The sequence below is a fragment of the Perognathus longimembris genome, chromosome 10 (assembly GCF_023159225.1).
Source record: "Perognathus longimembris pacificus isolate PPM17 chromosome 10, ASM2315922v1, whole genome shotgun sequence".
Classification (NCBI taxonomy): Eukaryota; Metazoa; Chordata; class Mammalia; order Rodentia; family Heteromyidae; genus Perognathus; species Perognathus longimembris.
The window spans coordinates 2,236,161-2,260,960 of NC_063170.1; the positions used below are offsets into that span (position 1 = coordinate 2,236,161).

Here is a 24,800-nt window from a genome sequence, read left to right on the forward strand (position 1 = left end):
GCTGTGTCTCCTTCTCCTTCTGGGACTCAAGGAGCATTCGCCCTCCCAGATCCCACTCAGCCGCTGTAGGTGGAGGGGGCAAGGCTGTGTGTTCAAGCAGGTTCCCCAGTGACTGCTAAGGTCATGCCTTTGGGGAATGAATGCAGTGCCTTGAACATGCATTCGATTCTCCTGGGGAGATCTGATGCCCCAGAGACCCCCAAAGTTAGCCCCTTCCAGTAGCCACATCCTAGATCACCAGCACCTGCCGGCCGGATGTTCCCTGGCAGGAAGGCCTTACTGGGCCACGTACTTCCTGTCCCGCGGTGGGACCCCCATGCTTAACAAGGCCCCTCAGATCTACCCAGCCTTCCTTGACCCCCAGGCCTCAGGGCTGTCGTTTGCCAGGTTCTCCGGTGTCCAGAACACATCCTGGGTTGGGTGACGTTCCTGCTCCCGTACTGACCTTGTCGGAAGGCCTGGCATGTGGCTAAGTAGCAAAATCTTGGCACTGGGAGCTATTTTTCCAGTTGCTGGCAGCGGTGATCCAGCAAGTGGCACGAGAAGCACGGGGCAAGTGTTGACACTGAAGCTCCCAACACCAGAGCTGGTGCCTTCCCGGGGGAACCCAGGGCGGCCATGGAGGTTCTGAAGGGCCTGTGACCTCAGGGGACAGCTCGTTTCCACACTCGCCTGCCTCCTAGGGAGAATGGGAGCCTGGCCCGCCCTGCATGAGGTGCCACCTGCCGTGCCCCCCGGCGAGGCCTGGGGAAGAACACTTGGGAGTTCAGCTGGCCTCATCGTGGGCTCATTTGGTTTAAGCTGGTGGCAAGTGGACAAACGGTAAGGACTTGCTTCAAAAGGTTTAGAGGTTAACCTGTTTATTTATTTAGCAAACACTTGCTGAGCACCTCTTGCCCCTTTTGTTCAAGACGAAGCAACGGCGCAGCCTGTGTGGGTTGGATTCTGGGCAGGCTGAGCTAAATTGGAATCCTAGTTCTCGTTTATGGCTGTGTGACCCAGGAGAAGTCAATAAGCCATCTGCGCCTCCCTTCATCTGTTAGATGGGGCAATAGCCTCATCAGCTGTAGGGAGGAATAAGTAATGCATGCCATGTGGTAAAACAGGGCTCAGACCCAGGTCTGCCCATGTCAGGACCATACAATGCGCCCGACCCAGGCGGCTTCAAGACAAGGGCCTGTGCGCGCTGGGGAGGCGTCCCAATGCCAGCACACCAAGTGCTTCTTCACAGACGTCTTTGCAGGGTGAAAATCTGCCACATGTCCTTAAGATCTGTGGGTCTGGCTTTTGCAGCCGGTGCCATGTCAGAGGCCGTGCATGCTGTGCAAAGAATCACTAGTGGTTCGGTGTCATTTTCAGCCTGCAGAGCTGGCGCCCACAGCAGGCAGAGGGCAAGGCCAGGCAGCTGGGCAGAGGAGGGTGAGAGCGAGCCCCACAAGCCCCCTCCCTGGCTGTGAGTGATACATTCTGCTAAAAAGAGGCGCCGGAAAGGAAACAGGGTGTCCACACCGAGAGAGCTCTGAGCTCAGCCCAGCTTGCTCAGTGTTGGTAGAGGGCCAGCTCGACACGCAGGGTGACTCGGGGTTTGGAGCACCCTCTGCTGTGCAAAGGAGGGAATGCAGCTAACAGAAACAGTCTTGATGCCAGGATAGCGGCTCCCACAGCTGGGAGCAGGCAACGCCTTCAAAGGCATCTGGATTACCCTCCTCTGGGGAACTCCATTTTTGGCTCTGGGGTCCCCAGGGCCTCTCAACCCTCACCTGATACCTGAGCTGCCCAAGAGGTCACAGGGAAACGCGGTAGCCTAGGCCTCACTGTGTGCTTCTGCCTGGGTCAGAGCCTCATGGAAAAGGGGCCCTTTCTAGCAGGCAGGCAAGAATGCAGGACGACCCAGACACACTGAGAGCAGCTTCTCAAAGAAGGAAAGGCCCAGCTGCCCCACCCATAGCTTGTCTGCCTAGGGAAGAGGGAGCTGGCCCCGAAGGCTGGCTGGTGACCACTTTGTTCCTAACAGATGACACAGTCCGGATGACCATCACCTGGTGGGTGGACACACACAATGTAACATACACAGACACTGATGGCACAGCATTTGGCCTTAAAAGTGAACTTCAGTACATGTTACTCGTGGATGCACCTTGAGAGGATCACGACAGATCACACCTGTGTGTCCAGGATACGCAAGTTACAAAGACAGAATAGAAGGGCTGGGAGGAGGGAAGGATGAGTGAATGTGGGCTGGGATTTCCTTTCCAGGTGACAAAAATATTCCAGAAACTAGCTAGTGGTTATGTACTAAAACTACTAGGTTGCATATTTTTTTTGGGGGGGGGCAGTCCTGGGGCTTAGACTCAGGGCCTGAGCACTGTCCCTGGCTTCTTTTTGCTCAAGGCTAGCACTCTGCCACTTGAGCCACAGTGCCACTTCTGGCCATTTTCTGTATATGTGGTGCTGGGGAATCGAACCCAGGGCTTCATGAGGCAAGCACTCTTGCCACTAGGCCATATCCCAGCCCTAGGTTGCATATTTTAAAAGGTTAAGTTTTGTGTTCAATGAGTTGTATCTCAGAACTAGAACCTATTTTTAAAAAACAAGGCAGGGTAACAGTTTAGGACTGGAACCAGTGGAAAGCACAGGGCTTGCGGTATAGTTGGGCATGGCTGGCTATCCAGGCACCTGCACGCATTCGGAGGCTGCAGCAGGAACATGGGAATCCCGGAAGATGATCAGAAAAAGACACGACAGCACTGGGCAGAGGCCAGTGCTCTGCTCACCAAGGATGAGGACGCCGGGCCTGCGCAGTGCGCCTGGGGTTAGCGCATCCGCCCTGCAGCACGCATGCTCCACACCTAGAAACCCAACGGCAGGGCGGGACTGACAGCCTGCTTCCTTGCTAGTGACAGCAGGGGGAAGCAGCCCAAGGCTCGCTGACAGATGAATGGAATGCGCCTTAGGAAGCATGAAATCCCTACAAAATGGATGAACTCTGAAGGCACTATGCAAAGTAGGGTAAGCCAGAAACAGCCAAATTTTGTAGACCCACTCATGAGGTCAAACTCCGAGACAAAGTACTATGGCGGCGGTAGCTGAGGAGAAAGCAAAGCGCCTGAGCTTGTTTGGGAAAGGAGGGTCTGTGGATGGAGGGCAGTGGTTAGGACAGTGTTAAGTGCCACTGACGGCTGAAAGCTCTGCATATTCTGAAAGACCTAAGGCCAGGTGTGGCGCCTCCTGTGGGTAACACCTGGGTGGTGCTCAGGACTGCTGGCCACCGCAAGCCGGCCCGCCCGGATTGACGCCAAGAACCCCTGCCCGTCAGAGGCTTCCCGTGGTGGCCTGCACCTGTCATCCCAGCTATTGCCGAAGCCTAAACCAGGACCACCGTGGCCCTCCTGGGTCCTAGGCCCTGGCTCGAGTGGTAGAGCACCCGCCTAGCAAGTGTGAGGTTCAAACACCAATGCCATCAGAAAAACAACTATGCATCCTGCCTGTCTGCCAACTCTGTAACGGCCAGCTGCTTGTGGTGAGGGGCGGTGGAAAGGCCAGCGGGGTGCCCGGGCACAAGCCCTACCTGGCTGTGAAGAGGTCCTGGGTCATCGGCCGTAGGTGGCACTGCTGCCCTCTCACTTCCACCTGGGCTCTGGGGAGGACAGTGCCCCTCCGCACCACCACCCCTACCCGAGCTCTCCAACCCCACCCTCACCAGCCCTCCTCTGTGTCCTCAGCCTCCTTGGTCTGAGTCCTGTCCCACATCAGGGCTCTCGTGTCTGCCATTCTTCATGCCACCCCCGGCCTCCTCTCAGGGGTTGGGGACTTCCTTCTTCAGGTGGCCTAAGTGCCACCTCCCAGGGCAAGGTGAAGGAGGCTGTCACCGGAGCCCCGCAGCGCGGAGCTCAGCCTGCCCTTCACAGCCCAGCAAAGCCCACAGGTGGCTCACGGGACCTGGTAGCTGCTGCTGTGGGCTTTACTATGGTCACAAAGTCTGTCCCAACCTGAAATGACTCCTCTGTTTTTAGATTTTATGTAATGTCACGTACAAGTTAAGGTACAAGATTCACTCAGGCCCCAGAAGACCTAACGGAATACCCGGGGAACCCTGGAGTGTTCACTAGTCAGAGAACAGGCCAGGCCGGGTTCCTCGTAAACGGTGGTTTATTAGCATCAGGACTGGGGCACCAGGCTCCGGTGGACACGCTGGCTGCTGCAGGAGGTGGCACCCCTGGACGGCGGGCCTCACTTCTTCCACTCGTTCTTCTCGTAGTCCCAGTGGGAGGAGAAGCCCTGGATGGGGCTGACCTTCATGTCCAGCATCCTCTTAGTCTGCATGGCCACCCAGTCTTCATCGAAGGTGTGCGGGACAGGGCCATACACTGGGAGGTAGAACAGCTCAGCTGTCTCTGGGCCTATGCCCAACAGCCGCCCCCAGCCCCCAATATCACCCAGGCCAGCAAAGCCACCTCGTGCTCCGGCCCATGGGAGCCGTCCCCTCCACAGGCTGCAGGCGGACAACGCCAATCAGGTGAAGACTCACGACTGTTACTAGGCCATGCCTCACCCCCAAGTATAGCAACGTGAAACTACCTCCTCTTGCCCGAAAGAGCACCTGGGAGAACCGGCATTACGGAGCAGACAACCCTAACGATGTCCAACAGATCAGAAGGCCCAGCATCCTCAGCTCATGGCTGCTGAGGTGCAGCCCCTCAGCCAGGACGGCGTGCACAGAACACGCACCCTCTGAGCCTGGACAGCGACTGGGTCGCCTCGTAACTGGCCGGGGAGCAGATAAAGCACTACCGATGTGCTGTAAAACAGCTCATTACCACTAAAGGGTGGCTCAAGTTACCAACTAATCTCCCGGGACGGAATGGAGGCCCTGGTCCCTGACTCTAAAACAGTGTGGATCTCCCCCCACCCCGCCCCGCCGCACGTGTGCGCGCACACACACACACACACACACGCGTGCACACATGCACACACATACACACACACACAGTGGCTTTGGGCACTGAGGATGGTGCTGTCCTGCACCACTCCTGTTCTGTCCACTCACCAAAGCGCTTCTCCCAGACCAGAACTATCGCAGTGAAGCCAATGAAGAACAGGGCCATGCCCACAACCGTCTTCCACTCGTTGGTGCCTTGGTTCATCTCAGCAAAGGACTCGTTGAAGCGAATGCGATACACTGGGCAGAAAGAACAGCCTTTGCGGGTGTGAAGAGGCAGACAGGGCAGTCCTCTGCAGGCTCCCCCCGGCTCCCCAGAGCAGCGGGGCAGGGGGGCAGTGTGGAGCTGAGAACACACCGGAGTCCTCACACCCAAGCACCATATAAGGGCTCGCGTGCACAGCCATCGGCGGGTGCTCTGCTGACCTGGCGGACACTAGTGGCATGCCAAGCACCACGGGTGCCCAAGGGAAGCGTCTGCAGCCCAGAAACCCGGCACCCGGAGGCCCAGCCGCTCTGACAACTGGAGTGGGAATGGCCACCCCCACACACGTCCCCATACAGGTTCAGGGCCCTTATACCCACACTCGACTTTCTCATCCTTGCTCAGACCGGTCCAGGGTGCCTTTTCCTTCTCCTTCAGAGCCTTCTGGCTGGCCGACAGCTGCCTGACATGGGCTATGTCGGGCAAGGGGTAGTCTCGACGGTCCACATAGATGGGGAGAGCATAGTCCTCACTCTTCACCACACTCCCTGCAAACACAGCAGACAGCGCTCGGCACCATGGAGGGGGAGACAGAGCCCTGTGGCACACGGTGATGGTGACTCATGCTAGAGGAAAGCACTGACTCAGCAACACAAACCTGCGGGGGGCGGGGGGGGGGTTCTGCTAATGAGCCCTTCCCCACCAGGTGACAAGAGGTCAGAAAGGGCTCTCAAGAGTTCCCTGCCTCACCTTACAGGACTCAGATAGTAAGAGCAAGAATATGCAACTCAGAAGAAACCGGCACTGCAAGGCTGGAAAGAGACATGAGAAGGCTGCTGCCGCTGCCAGCAACAAGGATTGCCCGCGCCCCAGAGGAGCAACTGGGAAGCTGCCAGCCCCGCAGATGGAAGGTACCACGCCACCTGCTCTTCTCTGCAGCGGGGACTCAGCAAGCACCTTCTGTTAGCTAGGGCAGCTCCAGACGCCTGGGAACGGGGTGAACCACACCGTCCCCCAGCGGTGCTGATGTAAAAACACACGGTTATACGGCGGTGTTCCAGCAGCAGGAGGCAGGCCGCACGGATCTAGGAACCCTCCCCATGCCACCGAACAAGGCCAGGTTTGCTTTTGTCTTTCTTCCAAAGAGTGCAAGATGGGCGCCAATTGCTCATGCCTATAATCTCAGTACTCAGGAGGCTGAGGCCTAAGGATTGCCTGAACTAGAAAGTCCAGACAGACTCATTCTTTCCAATTAACTACCTAACTAGCTGCAAGTCAGTGGAGCTGTGAGTTAAGTGGGAGAGTGCCAACCTTGAGTGGGAAAAGCTAAGGGAGAGTGCTCAGGCCCCAGGACCCGCCCCCCCCCCCAAAGTCAATCAGGCCAGTCGTGGTAGAGCATGGTGGTGCGCAGGTTAATCTCACCTAAGCAGGAAGCAGGTAGGAAGACAAAGGTTCAAAGCTTACCCCAGACAAAAACCTAGGCTGGAGATGTAGTCATATGGTAGAGTACTTGCCTACTCACAACGCCCTGCGTTCATACCCTAGTACTGCCAAAAAATCCTTGTATCTTTTCACTTTTTGGGGGGATGGGGGGAAAGAGGAGCAGTTCTAGAGCTTGAACTCAGGGCACGGATGCTGTCACTGAGCTTTTGTCCTGATTGCTAGCACTCTACTACTTGAGCCACAGCTCCGCTTCACCCAAAACATTTAAGTAAATCATACATATACAGATTGTGGATGTGAAGCTCTTTTCCCAAGGGTTTCTAAGCAAACCCTGAGCGTGGCCGGTGTGGGAGGAGGTAAGAACTGAGTGGAGATTTCCCTTTCTGTTTCTATTGTACTATTGCCAGAAAGCGGGCCTGTGCCTGTCCACATACAAAGAGGTCCCAAGCCCAGGCAGCAAGAAAAGGGATTCGCTCTTTTATGCAGGATATTCTATCGCAGACCAACACATTTCTCCAATCCTATCCTACATCTCGGCAAACACTAAGTGTTCCATGTTGGTCTGGAGGAATGAAGCCCTTCAGAAATGCCTCCAGAAGCTTAGGCACAAGTATTGCAATCTTCCATTAAATCGATAAGCAAAACATGGGCTGGGAATGTGGCTTAGTGATAAAGTGCTTGCCTAGCATGCATGAAGCCCTGGGTTCAATTCCTCAGTACCATATTAACAGAAAAGGCCAGAAGTGGCACTGTGGCTCAAGTGGTAGAGTGCTAGCCTTGAGCAAAAAGAAGCTGGGGACAGTGCTCAGGCACTGAGTTCAAGCCCAGGACTGGCAAAAAAAAAAAAAAAAAGTGAAATAGCCAATTACCATCTCTGCCTGCCTGCTCCTCTGTATATACATACACAGGTAGGTACACATACATACGTACACATATATACAAATACAAACTTAGGGCTTCCTGTTTGCTAGGCACACAATCTACTGTTTCAGTCATACCCCCGCCTGATGCATGCCTGTAATTACAGTACTTAGGAGGCTAAAGACCAAATTAGAAGGCTGGACTGTTGCTACATAGTACAGACCAGCCTGGGTTACATAACAAGACCCTGACTCAAAACAAACAACAACAACAACAAAAAAGGCCAGTCAGATACTAAAGGATCATGCTGATAATCCTAGCTATTCAGGCGTCTAAGACCTACAGGATCACAGCTCAAAAGCAGTTTGAGGCCAGCCCAGGCATAAAGTACTTGAGACTACATCTCCCACTAAACAGCAAAATGCCAGACTGCAAGTATCACTAAATCGGTAGAGCACCTGCTATAAGCAAGAAAACTGAGCTCTTGAGGACTGGAGTTCAAGCCCCAGCACTAGTATATACACACATATACGTGCTATTTCTGTCCTCAACCAGAGTGGGTTTCTTCCCAGCCTCACAGCAATGGGGCCCTCTGAGCTCCCCATTCACTCCCATCCATGAATATTTCAAGTGATGAGCACCACTAATGATGCTCCATTCTGCTTGACACCTGAGGTTGAGAACAGGCTCAAAAGTTACGCATGCTAAGTCCTACTCTACAAACCTTGCTCTCCAACCTCTTTGTCCACCGTGCCTCCTTCAGTAGTGAAGTGGCTCCTCCAGAAGCTGGCCCTGAACCCTGGAGCCAGCCCTTACTAAGTTCTACCTTCTTCATGGCTGACCTTCTGCACTACATGCATCCCATGGAAGTACTGGCATCTCACCGTCCCCATACTCTGCCTAATGGTGTCTGGTACAAAGAACAGGCTCAACAGATGCAAAACTGCACAGATTATATGCCAGGCATAGAGCACATTTACATATACTTCAGGTGAGGAGAGGCCCTAAAACCTGAGGAGCTAGTCCACAAGAGAAATGACACTCAAACCCAGCTCAGGCCAAAGTCCAAGCTCTCTGGCTTCCAATACCTCCATAAGGAGAACTAAGCCAGGGCTGGGAGTCCTGTGGTGGGAAGAGTCTCACCAAAGTCAGACAATATAGGGACACTCTTGAAAGGAGAGAAACCTGGACTTGAAAAAAAAAAGGAAGAGAGGAGTAACAGCATAGGCAAAGACCCAGATCAGTGTTCCTTAGGACTTATCCACACCCCATTCTAGAGCTATAGTCTGTGAAACTATGTTTCCTCCTAAAACTCCTCTACTGAGAGTTCAAGATGTCAGGACTCTAAAACCCCCACACAGCAGGAAAAGAAAAGAAATTACCTGGGCCTACCTAACACAAAAGTCGCTTACCATGTGCTCGCACACACACTGAGGTGGAAATGGCTCGCTTGCCAATGAGGCTAAGTGCCCTGGTAGCCAACATTCTGAAAGATAAAAATGTAGAGAAATAAGAGCAAACTATTAGGAATGAGTCTTCTCTGCCCTAGAGAATTTTGAAAATAAAATGTAACTCATTTGTTTGCTTCTCCCAACGTTCAAAGTTCTATTCCTTGTAACAGACCTACATTCACCAGGGCTTCAGGATTCAAGGGCTTCAGGATAAGCCCGGGGAGGTGCCATAACGTATGCTTCCAGGACGGACTCAGGGAGGCGAAGGGAACGGTTCCCAGGGCCGGTGCGCGTTCCCCCCATTCAAGGATGCGCAGCTCGGAAGGGCGATGGGCGCAGATGCGGCCTGGCCCACGTCCCATCCCTACGGTTAACGGGAGGCCCCTGGCACCGGGGCCTGATCAGGCTCAGGCCCACCTGCCCACGCGCCCCCTTTTAGAAGGGACCCTCCAGGAAGGGAGGGAAGCCCTTGAAAACACCCGGAGGGCAGAGGAAACACAGGCGTGACGTCAGGGCGGAGCAGCCGCTACCCCGGGCCTGGCGGCGCGGACACGGGGCGCGGGGCGCGGGGCGCGGGCCGGGCGGCGGGGCGCCCCGCGGGGGGCGCGCCACCCCGGGGTGCGCAGACGGCCGCCGCGGGGAGCGGCCAGGACGCAGGCTCGGACCCCACCAGCCTCCCCGCCCGCAGCATCGCGGCCGGCGGACGCCCCAAGGTCAAAGCCACGGCCGCGCGCCCGCCGCCCGCGCCCAGGCGGGTACGGCCGGCCCGGCGCCGCGGGAAGGCACCGAGGCCGCGGCGGGGCGGCCCTCGCGCCCGGAGCCGGCGGCCCGGCCTCAATGTCACGGTGCCCGGGCCCCCCCGCCGCCCCGCGCCGGCGCCGCGGGCGAGCGGGCGAGCGGGCCCGGTAGCTGCCGGCGCCGCTAGCCGGACGCGATGGCGGGCCCCGCCGCCACGCCGGGAGCCGCCGCGCCCGGCGCGCCTCACCTGGAGAAGCCGCCCGCCGCGACCGCCGCGACCGCCCTCTGCGCCCCGGCTGCCCGCGACCGGAAGAGCGAGGCCACGGCCGGAAGCGCCCGAGCGTGGCGCGGAGCATCACGGGATCGAGGAAGCCCCGCCCGCGCCCGGCCGCGCCGCGCCGCGACCGTCGCGACCGTCGCGAAACGCCGCGCCGCTTTCCGGCCGGCGCTGACCAGGCCGCTTTCCGGCGGGCGGGCGACGAGCGCGGGCCGAGGCGGGCGGCGGGCGGCGGGCGGCCGGTCTGTGGGCCCCATCCCGGAGCCGCACCCCGGGGCGCCGCGGCCTGCTGCTCTACCGAGGCGCCGCGCGGCCGGGCAGCGGGTCCAGGCCTCGCCGCCGGCCGGGGCCTGCGGGGCCCGCCCGGCTCAGCATGCCCGGGGTGAAGCTGACCACCCAGGCCTACTGCAAGATGCTGCTGCACGGCGCCAAGTACCCGCACTGCGCCGTCAACGGGCTGCTGGTGGCCGAGAAGCAGAAGCCGCGCCGCGAGCACCCGCCGCCGGGCGGCCCGCACACGCTCTTCGTGGACTGCATCCCGCTCTTCCACGGCACGCTGGCCCTGGCGCCCATGCTGGAGGTGGCCCTCACCCTGGTAAGCTGGCCCTGGAGCCCGTGCTCGAGGGGGCCCTCACCCTGGTGAGCTGGCCCTGGCGCCCGTGCTCGAGGTGGCCCTCACCCTGGTGAGCTGGCCCAGGCGCCCGTGTTGGAGGGGGCCCTCACCCTGGTAAGCTGGCCCTGGCGCCCGTGCTCGAGGGGGCCCTCACCCTGGTGAACTGGCCCTGGCGCCCGTGCTCGAGGGGGCCCTCACCCTGGTGAGCTGGCCCTGGCTCCCGTGCTCGAGGGGGCCCTGACCCTGGTGAGCTGGTCCAGGCGCCCGTGTTGGAGGGGGCCCTCACCCTGGTAAGCTGACTCTGGCGCCCGTGCTCGAGGTGGCCCTGACCCTGGTAAGCTGGCCCAGGCGCCCATGCTGGAGGGGGCCCTGACCCTGGTGAGCTGGTCCAGGCGCCCATGCTGGAGGGGGCCCTCACCCTGGTGAGCTGACCCTGGCGCCCGTGCTGGAGGGGGCCCTGACCCTGGTGAGCTGGTCCAGGCGCCCATGCTGGAGGTGGCCCTGACCCTGGTGAGCTGGCCCTGGCGCCCGTGCTGGAGGGGGCCCTGACCCTGGTGAGCTGGCCCTGGCGCCCGTGCTCGAGGTGGCCCTCACCCTGGTGAGCTGGCCCAGGTGCCCATGCTGGAGGTGGCCCTCACCCTGGTGAGCTGGTCCAGGTGTCTGTGTTGGAGGGGGCCCTCACCCTGGTAAGCTGACTCTGGCGCCCATGCTCGAGGGGGCCCTCACCCTGGTGAGCTGGCCCAGGCGTCTGTGTTGGAGGTGGCCCTCACCCTGGTAAGCTGACTCTGGCGCCCATGCTCGAGGGGGCCCTCACCCTGGTGAGCTGGCCCTGGCGCCCGTGCTGGAGGGGGCCCTGACCCTGGTAAGCTGGCCCTGGCGCCCATGCTGGAGGGGGCCCTGACCCTGGTGAGCTGGTCCAGGCGCCCATGTTGGAGGTGGCCCTTACCCTGGTAAGCTGGCCCGGGCACCCATGCTGGAGGGGGCCCTCACCCTGGTAAGCTGGCCCGGGCACCCATGCTGGAGGGGGCCCTCACCCTGGTAAGCTGGCCCTGGCGCCCATGCTGGAGGGGGCGCTCACCCTGGTGAGCTGGCCCTGGCGCCCATGCTGGAGGGGGCCCTGACCCTGGTGAGCTGGCCCGGGCACCCGTGTCGGAGGGGGCCCTGACCCTGGTGAGCTGGCCCAGTCGCCCGTGTTGGAGGGGGCCCTCACCCTGGTGAGCTGGCCCAGGCGCCCATGCTGGAGGGGGCCCTCACCCTGGTGAGCTGGCCCTGGCGCCCATGCTGGAGGGGGCCCTCACCCTGGTGAGCTGGCCCAGGCATCTGTGTTGGAGGGGGCCCTCACCCTGGTGAGCTGGCCCTGGCGCCCATGCTGGAGGTGGTCCTCACCCTGGTGAGCTGGCCCAGGCGCCGATGCTCCAGGGGGCCCTGACCCTGGTGAGCTGGCCCAGGCACCCATGCTGGAGGTGGTCCTCACCCTGGTGAGGTGGCCTGGCACCAGGGACTTGGAGTGTCATGAACTAGGCTGATGGGAAATAGACTTGGCTCATGGGTTAAGCAAGGGCACAGCGGGCCATGGGCTCATGGGAAGACATCTCAGGCCTTCCTCCCTTGAGTTGCGTGAGCTTTGCAGGTCCCCATAGTGCATAGAATGCTTCCTTGGCTTTAAAGCTGAAAAGCAAGAGCAGATTTATGTTCTATCTAGCATGCTTTTATGTTTCTGCTTGCAGTGGCTACTTTATATATAATAGGACAGTGAGAAAAAGAGTTAGCACACACACTAGCTGCCCGGAAGTTGGGAATTGTTTTGTTTTCTTTTGTTTTGATGCCAGTCCTGGGGCTTGAATTCAGCGTCTGTTCTGTCCCTGAGCTTCTTTTGCTCCCTGAGCTTCTTTTGCTCCAGGCTATCACTCTACCACTTGAGTCACAGCACCACTTCTGGCTTTTTCTGTTTTTGTGCTACTGAAGACTCGAACCTAGGGCTTCATGCGTGCTGGGCAAGCACTCTACCACTAAGCTACATTTCCAGCCCTGGCAATTGGGGTTCTAGGTGTAGATTTTCAGTTGTGTGGGGGTCAGCGAAGGGGGAAAAAAGTGTATAAATTTCCACTGAAGTAAACTGTAGGCTGAGACTTGCCCACTTGAACAGGATAAACTGGTATGCTTTTTTTTTTTTAAGAGAAATGGCAGCTAATTCATACCAGAAGTTTGAGAAAGTGTAGATAGAAATCTTTTCTCTAAGCATCTCACTAAGTAAGTGAGTCCATTCCTTAACCTAGTTAGGACACTGAAGTAAATTCTTGGAAAATGGGAAGTGCCTTTGGGGAAATGCTGTGTCCGTCCTGAGCTTACTGGGTGACGTCTTTGAAGTCCTCTGTGAATTGTTTCATATTTCTAGGCAGGGGACAGACAATAAGCCAGCAATATCTGTAAACTGGACCACTTTAGTTCCTGAAGGGAAAATGTGCTAGCAATGCCTGGCACATCTCTGGGGACTTGAATCCAGCTCTTTCCATCTTGATCGTTGAGCTGTGGAAGGAACTTCAGGGCATTTCATTTGGATCCGTGAAATGCTTTGACTTCCAGCAAGCCACACTCACCAGTTGCGTTTTTGATGACTGTTCTGTTTTCTGCTAAGTGTGGAGATATTACGGCTGTGGGTCTGACACAGTTCTCATTAGCCAGGGAAAAGCTTGCAGCAAGCTGATAGCACAATGTCAAGATTCAGTGCCAAAAATGAGACTTGGAATGGTGAGAGGTTTGAAAGCAAGATCAGTTACGGCTGATTTTTTTAGGGGGGCGGGCGGGGTGGTCATGTAGCCCCTAGAAGGGGTCTTGCCTGCAGTAGGCCAGCCCTGGTGACCCCAAGGGTGTGCCGGAGAGCTGGGGATAGAGGTAGAGCACGGGGACAGTCTTGGCATCTACAAGGTCCCTGTAGCTCAGTTGACTGGAGTCTGGGGGTGATGCAGAGGTGTGGGAGGCAGGGAGGTGGCTAACTGGCCCCGTGTGGGTGCCGGGAAGGAGAGGATCCGTGAGGGCCGGGCCTGGGTAGCTCCGTGGTGCCACCCGTTTGATCAAGGAGCACCGCAGAGGAACAGGTTTGGAGGCCAGGAGGTCACTTGGCACTCGTGCAGCCCTGAGGCTGGGAGTTGAAAAGTGGTTCTGGAACTCCACAGGGGGCCAAGTGGGTGGCCCAGAGCCTTGAGTCACGTGACCTGAGAACTCGAGTCTGAGAGGTGGGCTGCAGAAGAAGGTGCAGAGGCGGCTGCAGAGCCGCAGAGGGCAGGAGGGACGTCCCGTGGGAAAGGCGGGACTGACCTGGAACGTGCCGTGTGACTTGTCGTTTTGAGTAACCTACGCACAGCTAATGAGTTATGTTCCTATTTAGTGTGGGAAGGTAATACCTGAGAGAACTGAGCATGGTGACTATAAACAAGTGTACACAAGCTCCCCCGGGAATAGGGCTGCCTCCCAGACCAATTGCCAGGGTGGGGAAGGTGCCCGCAGAGAGCTCCTCTAAAGGCCAGGCTGCCCTGCCGCCACCAGTCCTTCTGGGTCTGAGCCTGGGTCCTTCTGCCCCCACCCCTGTCCCTGCCCTCGCCCGGCACACAGCCCTCGGGCTCCCAACCTCAGAACCCCCACACACATGGCCTTAGGGGCTCAGCCTCAGCAGTTGACACATACTGCAAGGATGCCAACCTGGTACAAATGAAGTTATGAAAGAAAATTCCTCATTCAAGTCCATCCAGAAATTTTGTATTGCAGCCAGAGGCTGGTGATTGGTGCCTGTCATCCTAGCTACTCAGGAGGCTGAGACCTAAGGATCACAGTTCAAAGCCAGTCCAGGCAGGAAAGTCCATGTAACTTATTTCCAATCAACCACCAGAAAACCAGAAAAGAAGCTGTGGCTCAAAGCAGTTGAGCACTACCCTTGAACAAAAAAGCCCAGGCCGTGAGTTAAGTCCCACAACGGGGGGGAAAAATATATTGCAAGTAAGCTATTTCAATTTGTGTTGATTACTTTTCAGCTAAGTAACTTTATAACCTGAAAACTATGAAAAAAATCTCAGGGTTTGGAGTGGAAGGTCTATCAGGGTTTCAACCATAGAAAGCAAGTTTTTAGCAAAGCAGCTAAATGCCTTCAACTGTATAACAGAGGCCTTATTCTCATTTTCTTTGCTGAGAGAATTTCACATTGGAGTTCTTTGGGGTTTGTTTTGTTCTGTTTTGTTGTGTTGGTTGTGGGGCTTGAACCCAGGTCCTGGGCGCTGTCCCTGAGCTCTTCTTGCTCAAGGCTAGCACTCTGCCACTTTGAGACACAGCACCACTTCCATTTTTCTGGTGGGTATTTGGAGATAAGAATCTCACAGGCTTTCTTGCCTGGGCTGGCTTTGAACCTTGACCCTCAGAACTCAGCCTCCTAAGTAGCTAGGATTACAGGCATGAGCTACCAGCACCCACCTTGGAGTTATTTTTGGTAAGTGGGAAAGATGGACTTACTGTGTGGTCCACCAAAAGACAATATTCCTTTGAAATGCTTTTTTTTTTGTTATAATTTTCCATTTAATAGAAAAGTCCTTTTGTTTCTGGGTGGTTTTATTTTTTTTAAGTACTTATGCCTGTTATTTACCCTTCCAGCCCTATGACGTAGATAGTGAAGGATAATAGCAAAAACCCATAAAATGTCAGTAGGGAAATTAGCATCAACCTGTGTTTCCCCTAAGCCCTTTCTGTCCTTTTCCCCTCGCCGTGGTTTCTGTGTGGCAGAGCAGCTTTCTGCTCCCTGCGCCCCTGCGGCTCTTCCCCACCAGCTGGCCGGTCACCCTGCTCTCAGGACAGTCCTTCCTGCGGGGCCTCCTGTGCAGGCCGCTGCCCTTGAGCACGGCCCAGCACGTTCGCACACCCTCTTTCCAGCCCTGACCTCCTCGCCGCCCGCTTACCTGCAGAGCTCTGCTTTCATGCATCTGCCTCCGTCCCGCTCCTTGGGAAGGTCCACAGTGGACTAGAGGCAGAGCTGTCCTCGGCGGAGTGGCCGCGCCCTGCTTTGAAGCCTAGGGGTCTACGAGTTGCCCTCCAGTTGGTGGTAAGGGCAAGGTCGGGAGCAGCGCGCCCTCAGCGGGGCTGTCCTGTCGGCTCCTGGCCTTGCCGGCTTAGAACATGGGAGTGCCTGCCTCGTGCTAGCCATGAGCAGGTGTGCAGGGAGACGCTGACTTCTTTGCTCAGGCCAGGGGGAGTGAGTGGTCTGGCCCTGGCAGCTGAAGAGAGCTCTCCTGCAGGACTAGCCTGGCACAAGCCAGCGTGGGCATGGACTTAGGCCAGAGCGTTAAAGGTCCTTTCTAAAAAGTGAACAAGCGCTCAAAAATAGACACTCAGTTGGTTTTACTAAAGCAGCAAGTTTCTCTGAGCTATGTGTAGTCACAAACCTGTACTTTCCTTCTGATTTTTTCGCAAGGTGTGTGACATAGTCAGAGGAGCGTCTTACCACCTAGCCATCTGTGCACCACCGCCCTCTCCTTCCTCGCCATCTCCCAGCCCCCACTGCGGAAGTCTCACCTGACAACTAGAACTCTGTTCTGACCTTCTGGGGAAAACTTCCCGTTAGAGAAGAGCCACACAAGGGACAGGACTGGGGTTTGAACTCAGGGCCTTGCACTTGCTAGGCAGGCACACCACGTGAGCCACACCTCCAGACCATTTTGCTTAGCTATTTTTCAGGTAGAGTCTTAGGCGTATGGCCAGACCAGCCTGGCCTGGTCCTCCTACGTGTGCCTCCCGGCAGCTGGGATAATAGGCATGCACCATCACAGGCAGCTTTCGTTGGTTGAGATGACGTCCTTCGTCCTTTTTGCCCGGGCTTGGCCTGGGACCGTGACCCCCCTGATCTCTGCCTCCCAAGTAGCTGAGATTACCGTTGTGAGCCACCATGCCCGACTAACTCTTCCCCTCCTTGAAACTACCCTGCCTCTGTTCCCGGCTCCCTGTTCCTCGTTGGTAGACGTGCCACCCAGGGCATCTGTACAGTTGACTTGGTTGTTGTTTGCACCATCCAGGACTTCTTCAAGAGCTTTTGTGAGCTGCTGTGCTTTAGCTGCAGCCTCTTCATGACGCGCCGTTTTTTTCTGCTGGAGTTTGTCTTCAACAGGCAGAAATGCAGGCTGAGCTGTGTGTTGCGTCTCATGGGAACAGCGGTGGGCGTCAGGCTCTGTCTCTTATCTGATGACACCATTAGTATCTGGGGACCAGGGGGGGAAGTCCTGGAAACTGATGCAGAGCCAGTTCAAGATGGGAACGTCGGCGCCTGATCGCTACTATTCGGGAGCAGCCCCCAGGCCTCTGGGCGGCTGAGGGGCTTTGCAGATGGGGTTAAGTACAGTGCTAAGGGTGCATAGATCCTCGCGGGTTTTCCGTGTAGGCCCCGTGTGGTCAAGAGAGCGGGGAAGGAAAGAAGCAGGAGTGAGTGCTGGAAACGGCTCCCGAAGGTACTGGCCCTGCCCACCCATTGCACACCTCTGACCTGTAAGGTGTAAAATGCAAATCCTTTTCCCAGCCACTGTGTTTGTGACACTTGTTACAAAGGAAATAGGAAACCAAATAGTAACTGAACGGACGCTGGGGTAAAGGCTGCCGTGCTGAAGGATTGGACAGCTGGGTGGAGGCAGGGAACACCTCCAGTAAGGACGTCATGTCAGGAGCCCTGCTTTGGCTGGGCTTGGTGGCCCACGTCCGAACCCCGGCTACTCTGGAGGTCGAGATCAGGAAGAGGGAAGTCAGAGGTATAAGCAAGAGCCCCATCTCCACCAGCAAGCTCCACGTGGTGTTAGGATGGGCCCCTGTCATCCAAGCCCAGGCAAAAATACAAGACCCCATCTGAAGAAAAGTAAAGCAGAAGGGCTGGAGGCGAGGGCTGACCCGCAGGATGCAAGGCCCTGAGTTCTAGTTCTATACTGCCCAAAAGAAGGGAAAAAGAAAAGGAACGGCTCGGATTGGAAACAGAGCCTGGGAGCCCTGCAGTGAAAGAGCAGTGAGCTGACCGTGAAGGTCTGAGTTCAGGGAAAGGCCACATCCCAATTTAGAGCAGGGCCATTTGATGCTACATGGAGATAAATTGAAGGGGAAAATGAAAGCAGTTGTTCTAAGCGGGAAGAGTTCCTAGAACTTTCCCTTAAGAGGTGATAGAAACAGCTGGTGTGGAAGGACGTGCAGCAAGGTCACCGTGGACAGCCGTTATAAATATTTGGGGTTTAACCCTGATCTTTTGAGTGGATGACCAGAATGTCTAATTGGTTTCGTGAGCCCTGGTTTTGACCCAATATGGTCATTTTTTTTAGTTCGTAGGAGACCAGAAACATTCTAATCCTTGTGTGAGCCAGGGCCTCTTGGACTGTATGTAACTGTCTTGCAGTGTCTGCTTTTAGTCTGCAGGAGACTGTCAGAGGCCTGGAACCAGTCCGGGGAGAAGCATGTGCCAAGCCCCATCGCACATGTATGCACGCGTGCGCGCGCGCACACACACACACACACACACGCACCACTTTTTTGTTATTGAGGGTGTCTTGAAGGGGCATTGTTGGTACTCAAGTTCAAAGTCAGAGCCTTGCACTTTCTGGGCAGGCATTCATTCTTGGTTTCTTGGAACAGGGTTTCCCAGTGTAGTCCAGGCTGGCCTGGAATTTATTATCCTTCTACGTCAGCCAGTCTGCCAGCCTGCTAGATTGTGCACATACATCAACACACCCAGCTGACATTGTTTAACCAGTTAATTCACTGCAAGGGAGAAAGTGAGGTGTGGAGCTCGATAGTGCATGCCTGTAATCCCAGCGCGCCTCTCGAGAGGCTAAGGGAGGAAAGCCATGAGTTCCAGGGCTGTTTCTAACCACTTACCCCACTCCATTCCCCCAGAAAAGCAAAGTATCAATTTTGCTTCCTCTTCTACAGAGAATGAAATTTATTAGTATATTAAAATTCCATTATGGCCAGCCAGGGTGACCTTCTGTTGTTTTTAATAATAGCATTAGACCTGCAGGAAGCTAAATGTGATGAGAGCAGAGAGTGGTTTTATGAAACACCCGTTTTCAGGGTCCGTGCCAGGCTCCCATTTAGAAACATACCACATGGAGTCAAGTGTGTGGGGACTTGCACTCTACCTGCCCCTGCCTGCCTTTGTGCCCCTCTACCCCACATCTGGTGTGGAGGGCACGCACGCAGTGTCGCCGGAAGTGCTGGAGTCTTGTAGCAGAGCACTTGCTTCTAAGAAACTGAGAACCTCGTCGTGGACTGGCTCTGTCCCTTGCCTGGCTGCACAACTCAGAATCCGATCTGCGTGAGCTTTAGCTTCCTGGCTTGCACAGGGCCTCCCTGAGCAGCACAAGATTTCTAAGCCCCGGGACGCCTGTGTTCTGTGTTGTAAGGGAAGTTGGACCATGGGGTCTTCCTAGCCAGGTTTCCCACAGCACTGTACTAGTTTAACACCTGTCAAGGGTTCTTTGCTTTGACCAGCCCCCGGCCATTCCAAGGCCTTTCTCCACCCGTGACTAGGTGGGGTTTTCCTCTGAGTACCCCTTTCACTGGGCCTTGTCCCTGGGGGAGGGGAGGGGCCCTGTGGTTATCGAGACTGGATATTTAAGGGAGAGTCACTCATCTTTTTTTTTTTTTTCCCATTTGTGCTCCTCTTTCAGATTGACTCCTGGTGCAAAGATAATAGCTATGTGATTGCTGGTTATTACCAAGCTAATGAACGAGTAAAGGACGCCAGGTATGTGGATAGAAACTCTAATGAGTGTGCAGCCCACGGCCCGTGTCCCTCTGCGGGCTCCACCTGTGACACTCGTGAGTACGGGCCGCCTTGTTGCTTGTGGCTAGTCAGTGGGGCGCCTTCCTGTGCGGCCTCTGTCACAGAAAGACGGGACACGGCGGTCTTCCTTCCCTGTCTCAGCAGCACTGCAGCAGAGGCCTCCCAGCTCCTTTGTCGAGTCGGCAGGGGGTTCAGCCAGCGAAAGAAGCAGTTAGCCTCTGCCCTCTCCCACCAGCCTGCTGTCCCCACACTGCCTACCGGGGGCACTAGGGTTGCGCTGTTAGCACTGATACTATGGTGGAAGTTCGGCCTTTGCTGCCCTAAACTGACCCCCTGTTCTTCCCCCTGGAGATTCCCCTGGAGTTCGCACCCCTGAGGAGGCTGAGAAGCCCACCCTGTGTCCACGCCCACCGGCGGCCATCAGGGGACACGCTCTGCAGGGCCGTTTGAGGAGTTAAGGAAGTAGGCTGCCCGTGGCCGTAGAAAAGAGAACGTGTGCGTCCTTCCGTGAGGGCAAGGAGAGAAGGAGCTGGGCGGGACGGCCGCTTCCAGAGGAGCAGGGCCCTTTGACCAAGGGACGTGGCCAGCAGCCAGCCTGGTGTCACCCAACATCGGGGTGTGGAGGCCTAGATCAGTCAGAGCCTGGTGTCCTTCCAGTCCTGCTGGTAATTTCCAGGGCTTCCTTGGCCGACCCGGGTAGAAGATTCTCTGTGAGGCACCAAGAGCTCTGCCCACCGGGAGCGTGCATGGCTCCCCCTGGGGTGATGGGTCTAGACGGGGCCTGGGGGAGGCAGATGCCGTGAGCACCGTTCCGTTCCAGCGAGTCCAGTGCAGCACCTACTGGGCCTGCTTGGCACTGACCGGAGCCCCGTGCACGTGGGCTGTCCTGAGCCCGTAGACAGCCCTCTTTCCTCCTCCAGCCTGTCTGCCAGCCTCCCTCCTCTGGCACATCCCGTTGGGTTGTCTCTGTCTCCCTCGGTACGAGGCCGGCTGGGTACGGACTGCCACGGAGCTCTGCTGGGCAAGCCCAGCCAAGCCCTTCCGCCCTGCCACTGGCGGGGCAGTCCCACCAGCCGTGTGAGCGAGCAGCCCCGCGGAGAGTGGGCCAGTGTGGAGTCCCGGGGTGAGAGCAGTCACGGCTTGGGGAGGGTGGGCTGGGACCCCGGGGCGGGCAGGTGGCAGGAGGGGCGCACCTGGAGTGAGGCTGCCCTGAGGGCTCATGGTGCTGAAAGCAGCTCGACCTTCATCTTAGGGCACGGGGGAGCGGCAGGGGCCTGGACCCGCGGGGTTTCCTGCCTCTTCAGAGAGTGTGGACAGGGCAGGCGCCTCCCTTCCCTTGGCTGTCGCCCCAAAATCCACACTTCCCAGGGCCACACTGGTCTGCCTACACAGGCTCCCTTTTCCTTTCTTCTGTGGAAGATACCTGGCGCCTCTCTTCGTGTTCCTGCCGCTCTTCTGACCTCCTTCCAGCTCGGTCTGGAATCGTCCCTCACTCAGATGCCATTTCTGTGCTGTTCAGCCTTCTAGAATTTCCATATGCCTTGCCAAGCCTAGGTTCCTCCTCCACCTGCTCCGCTCAGGCCTGCGTTCCCCATTGCTGAGTGCAGTCCAGCCAGCGACATGCCAGCTCTAGGGTGTTGGGAGACCTTTGGTGACCCTCAAGCCCTGCCCCAGCAGGGCGCCACTCAGAGGAGAGAGCCAGGGCCGGTGACGTAGAGGCAACATAGCTTGAACATTTAGGAACTAGGCCCAGGCCTACTTCATTCTTAAATGCTGTTTGCCACCCCTGGCTGAAGGCGTTCTCTTGGAGAGAGAGCACCAGATTAGCGGTGTCTCATAGCTTAAGACTTAGAGCTGAGTAGACCTGGGTTCAAGTCTTACATGACTTACAATCCGTTAATTGCAACGAGGGCCTTGGGCCTTTGTCGTCAGACTGAGAGGTCTCAGCGCTGGCAGTAGAGACGGGCTGAGGTAAATGCGACATGAGAATGGTGTTCAGCGCCACCAGAGTTCCCTGCCTCCATGAAGAGCTTTCACGAGATGTCAGTTTTGTGGAGGTGCCTGGCTTTGTCTTGCCTGGCAAGGGGGAGGCGCCCACGGGCTCGGCCTTCAGGGTGCCGCACCTCCCCCAGCTGACTCCCGTAGGGACTCGATGCAGACCAGACGGAAGACGGGCGCCGGTGGGCACCCTTCTCCTCCAGTGACTTCTCCCAGCTGGAGCCTAAACGCACCGTGCAGGAAAGCAGATAGCGGGTCATTGACGTCCTTCAGAAGCATACATTTTAAACTAGAGTGTGCAATGGGCCGCACACAAACAGGAGAACTTGCTCATCCCTTGAAATTCCCAGTTTGGAAGTGAAGAGAATAGTGAGATAAATTAGGTGGGTTTGATTAGGTTATATTCTGACTTTGTTGCAACTGTAGTGTAATTGTCTTTGCAATTTGTTTTCTTTGTGGTGCTGAGTATCAGACTCATGTTCTCAGACATTCTAGCTGTGCCGGTGAGCTACGGCCCCACCCCCTGTGGGTGTTCAACTCTTTGGATTTTGTTGTTGCTGTTTTGTTTTGTATTTTGCCAGTCCTGGGCCTTGGACTCGGGGCCTGAGCACTGTCCCTGGCTTCTTTTTGCTCAAGGCTAGCACTCTACCACTTGAGCCACAGCGCCACTTCCGGCTTTTTCTATATATGCGGTGCTGAGGAATCGGTCCCAGGGCTTCATGTATACGAGGCGAGCTCTCTACCACTAGGCCACATTCCCAGCCCCATGTTCCACTCTCAGCAGTGCACTCTCAAGACCGCGTGTGGGTGCGTGTGTGTGAGTATGTGTCCCTGTCTCGGGAAATAAAACTAGGTAGGACTCTGGCTCGTGCCTGTAATTCCCACTCCATGGAGTGGAAAGGAAGATTACTTTCAGAGGGTGGTCAGGCAAAAACACAAGACCCTGCTCAGAGTCACCCCTGTGGGACCCACGAGCGCACAGTCTCGCCCTGGGTGGGGTAAGTGTGCCTGTGTGTGTGGAGACACGTGGATGACACTGACCAGAACCGGGTAGAACTGACTGTCCCTTCTCTGCAGTCCAAACCAGGTGGCAGAGAAGGTGGCATCCAGGATCGCCGAGGGCTTCAGTGACCCTGCGCTCATCATGGTAAGGCCCAGTGGAGGGGGGCGGCCGCCCCAGGCGGCCCCGGTGCCCTCAGATGTGAGCCCCAGAGGAGCCGGAGGGCTGCGCAGCCCCTGGGGCGGGGGGAGCCAGCGGCCGGCCCTCTCCATTCACACGGTGAGGGAGGAAGTGGGCTCAGGAGCCCCGCTCAGCTCTGCTGGAAAGCACTGAACCCCGAGTGCCCCCTCAGCGAGGTTCTCCTGGTGGAGGCCGAGGGGGCAGCAGCGAAGTCGGGGGAGGGGCCCGCCGCTGGCCCGGCACTGTGTTCACGCTCGTGTTCTTCGCCTTGTGCTCAGGTAGACAACACCAGGTTCACCATGGACTGCGTAGCACCGACGATCCACGTGTACGAGCACCACGAGAACAGGTGGCGGTGCAGAGACCCACACCAGTGAGTGGGACGCCTGCCCGGCTGGGCCCTGCGCTCGCGTGGGCTGCGGAGCGTTTCCCCCCCCCCCCTCCCCCCCGGGGACTGCAGCCCACGGGTGGGGAGCAGCACAGGGAAGCGGGGCAGCACTGCAGGCCTCCCCACCCCGCGTCCCAGGGCACCACACTCGTGCTGGGTGTTTGTCATCTCCCAGAACGTGCCAGCTCTCTGCCTCCTCCTCCTCCAGCGTGGCCCGTGTGGTCACTCCGTGTCCTCCAGTTCCCAGCCCCGTCCCCCCCCCCCCCCCGCAGCCCGCGGGCGGCCGGTCTGCACCGGGCGCTGCGGAGAGGCTGACCTTCCCGTGTCTGCCCCCCAGTGACTACTGTGAAGACTGGCCGGAGGCGCAGAGGATCTCCGCGTCGCTGCTGGACAGCCGGTCCTATGAGACGCTCGTGGACTTCGACAACCACCTGGACGACATCCGCAACGACTGGACCAACCCCGAGATCAACAAGGCGGTGCTGCACCTGTGCTAGGCCGGCCACGGAGAGGGAGGCCGTGCCGGGCGGGGGCGCGGGGGAGGGGCGGGCCACGGGTCTGGGGGTCCTCGGTCACGCGTTGCCCTCACCTTCCAGATCCAAGCCGCTGACGCTTGCCCAGGGTCGTTCCTGTTAAACTGTTTTAACTACCCTTTTATAATCTGGAGAGAATACTTTTTAAGGCTCACGAACTATTAAAAAAAAAAAAAACCCTACACCGCTGAGTGTGTGTGTGTGCGTGTTTCGCGTCGGTTGAGCCAGTCTCCAGACCCCCCCCCCCCGGGGTGGGGCGCACGCGCGGCGCCCCGGAGTGCTGCCTCCAGCAGTGCCCGAGAGGCTGCGCTGGCGCGGGGTGCGGGGGGCTGTGCCCCGCGCTCGGAGCCGCCGTGGGCCCGCAGGAGCCATGGCTGCACAGCCGCCCGACGGACCTCATCGGTGGGGTGGACGCGAACACGGCGGCTGCGGCGCAGTGCTGAGCCGCACGGCCAGGCGGCCGAGGGGAGGGGCGGCGGCCGAGCCGGGCGGCGGCGGGAGCGAGGGGAGGGGCGGCGGCCGAGCCGGGCGGCGGCGCTCCTCGGTGGCCTGCCGGTGGTGGTCTCTGCCCGCGCCGATCGTTTCCTGTGGCCTGGGAATGACCTTATGATTTGCCAATGGCCCTTGGCAGAGAAGGTTTCCCAACCCCCCGTCTGTTCAAAATAAGAGCTGCTTTTGGTTTGGCTTTTTGTACCAGTCCTGGGGCTTGAACTTGGGACCTGGCCCTTTTTCACTCGAGGCTGGCACGCTTCCACTTGAACCGCAGCTCCACTTCCAGCCTTTCGGTAGTTAACTGGAGAGAAGAGTCTCAAGAACTTCCTTCCTGGGCTGACGGAGTCGCATTCCCCGGGTGTCTGTTTCCTTAGTAGCCAGGATTGCCGGTGTGAGCCACCGGCACCCAACTCAAGAGCTGCTTTTGTTCTCGCAATAAAAACAAGATTCCTGGATTGTTTAGAACACTGTAATAGTTACACTTGGAACATTTTGTCAGGTTTTTCTGACCCAGTCTTAGGAAATACTTTTCTGATCCTCTACCAACTGAGCCACACCTCCAACCCTAGGAGACCTTTCTGAAAGCAAGTTATTATCGTTTCTTTGTGTGGAGGAATTTGTAGCAATTGGTTTGTGACACGGCATTCATTGACTCATCAGCAAGCAGGAAAACAGTTCAGACACCTTTAAATCGTGTGCTGTGTTTGATGCACTAGTGTTCTCTTCCCCTTGAGACACCTCTTACCCTTCACTTTCCAAACTGACCTTCTCTGTGATAGCATGGGGCGGGGGGGGGGGGGAGAGGGAGTATGTGCCCAGCCGCCCCTTCCTCCCTCCTCCCTTCTGTGCCGGGGTCTCAGCAGGGACCCCTGTGGCAGCAGCAGGAGAGCCTCC

At 57.3% G+C, this 24,800-nt stretch overlaps 2 protein-coding genes across 2 annotated transcripts; one reads left to right on the forward strand and one right to left on the reverse strand.

Moving 5' to 3' along the window:
• Positions 1-4,131: 4,131 nt before the first annotated feature.
• On the reverse strand, positions 4,132-10,034 carry LOC125358110. Its single transcript, XM_048355002.1, has 5 exons — positions 9,885-10,034; positions 8,861-8,934; positions 5,525-5,692; positions 5,048-5,179; positions 4,132-4,367 (listed from the first exon to the last, which is right to left on the reverse strand). Exons 2-5 carry the CDS (start codon positions 8,931-8,933, stop codon positions 4,231-4,233), a joined length of 510 nt encoding a protein of 169 aa, XP_048210959.1. The 5' UTR covers position 8,934; positions 9,885-10,034; the 3' UTR covers positions 4,132-4,230.
• A 69-nt stretch (positions 10,035-10,103) lies between these two features.
• On the forward strand, positions 10,104-23,593 carry Emc8 (ER membrane protein complex subunit 8). Its single transcript, XM_048355003.1, has 5 exons — positions 10,104-10,509; positions 19,200-19,276; positions 22,391-22,460; positions 22,772-22,866; positions 23,219-23,593. The coding sequence occupies exons 1-5, from the start codon at positions 10,288-10,290 to the stop codon at positions 23,376-23,378; spliced, it is 624 nt and encodes a 207-aa protein (XP_048210960.1). The 5' UTR covers positions 10,104-10,287; the 3' UTR covers positions 23,379-23,593.
• Positions 23,594-24,800: the final 1,207 nt, after the last annotated feature.

Excerpts from the sequence above, each read along its gene's own strand:
- Emc8 (XM_048355003.1), top strand. The coding sequence starts at position 10,288 with ATGCCCGGGGTGAAGCTGACCACCCAGGCCTACTGCAAGATGCTGCTG. Across the intron at positions 10,510-19,199 it reads TGGAGGTGGCCCTCACCCTG|ATTGACTCCTGGTGCAAAGA; the intron begins GTAAGCTGGCCC and ends CTCCTCTTTCAG. Across the intron at positions 22,867-23,218 it reads CGGTGCAGAGACCCACACCA|TGACTACTGTGAAGACTGGC; the intron begins GTGAGTGGGACG and ends TCTGCCCCCCAG.
- LOC125358110 (XM_048355002.1), bottom strand. The coding sequence starts at position 8,933 with ATGTTGGCTACCAGGGCACTTAGCCTCATTGGCAAGCGAGCCATTTCC. Across the intron at positions 5,693-8,860 it reads AGTGTGTGTGCGAGCACATG|GGAGTGTGGTGAAGAGTGAG; the intron begins GTAAGCGACTTT and ends CTGTGTTTGCAG. Across the intron at positions 5,180-5,524 it reads CAAGGATGAGAAAGTCGAGT|TGTATCGCATTCGCTTCAAC; the intron begins GTGGGTATAAGG and ends CTTTCTGCCCAG.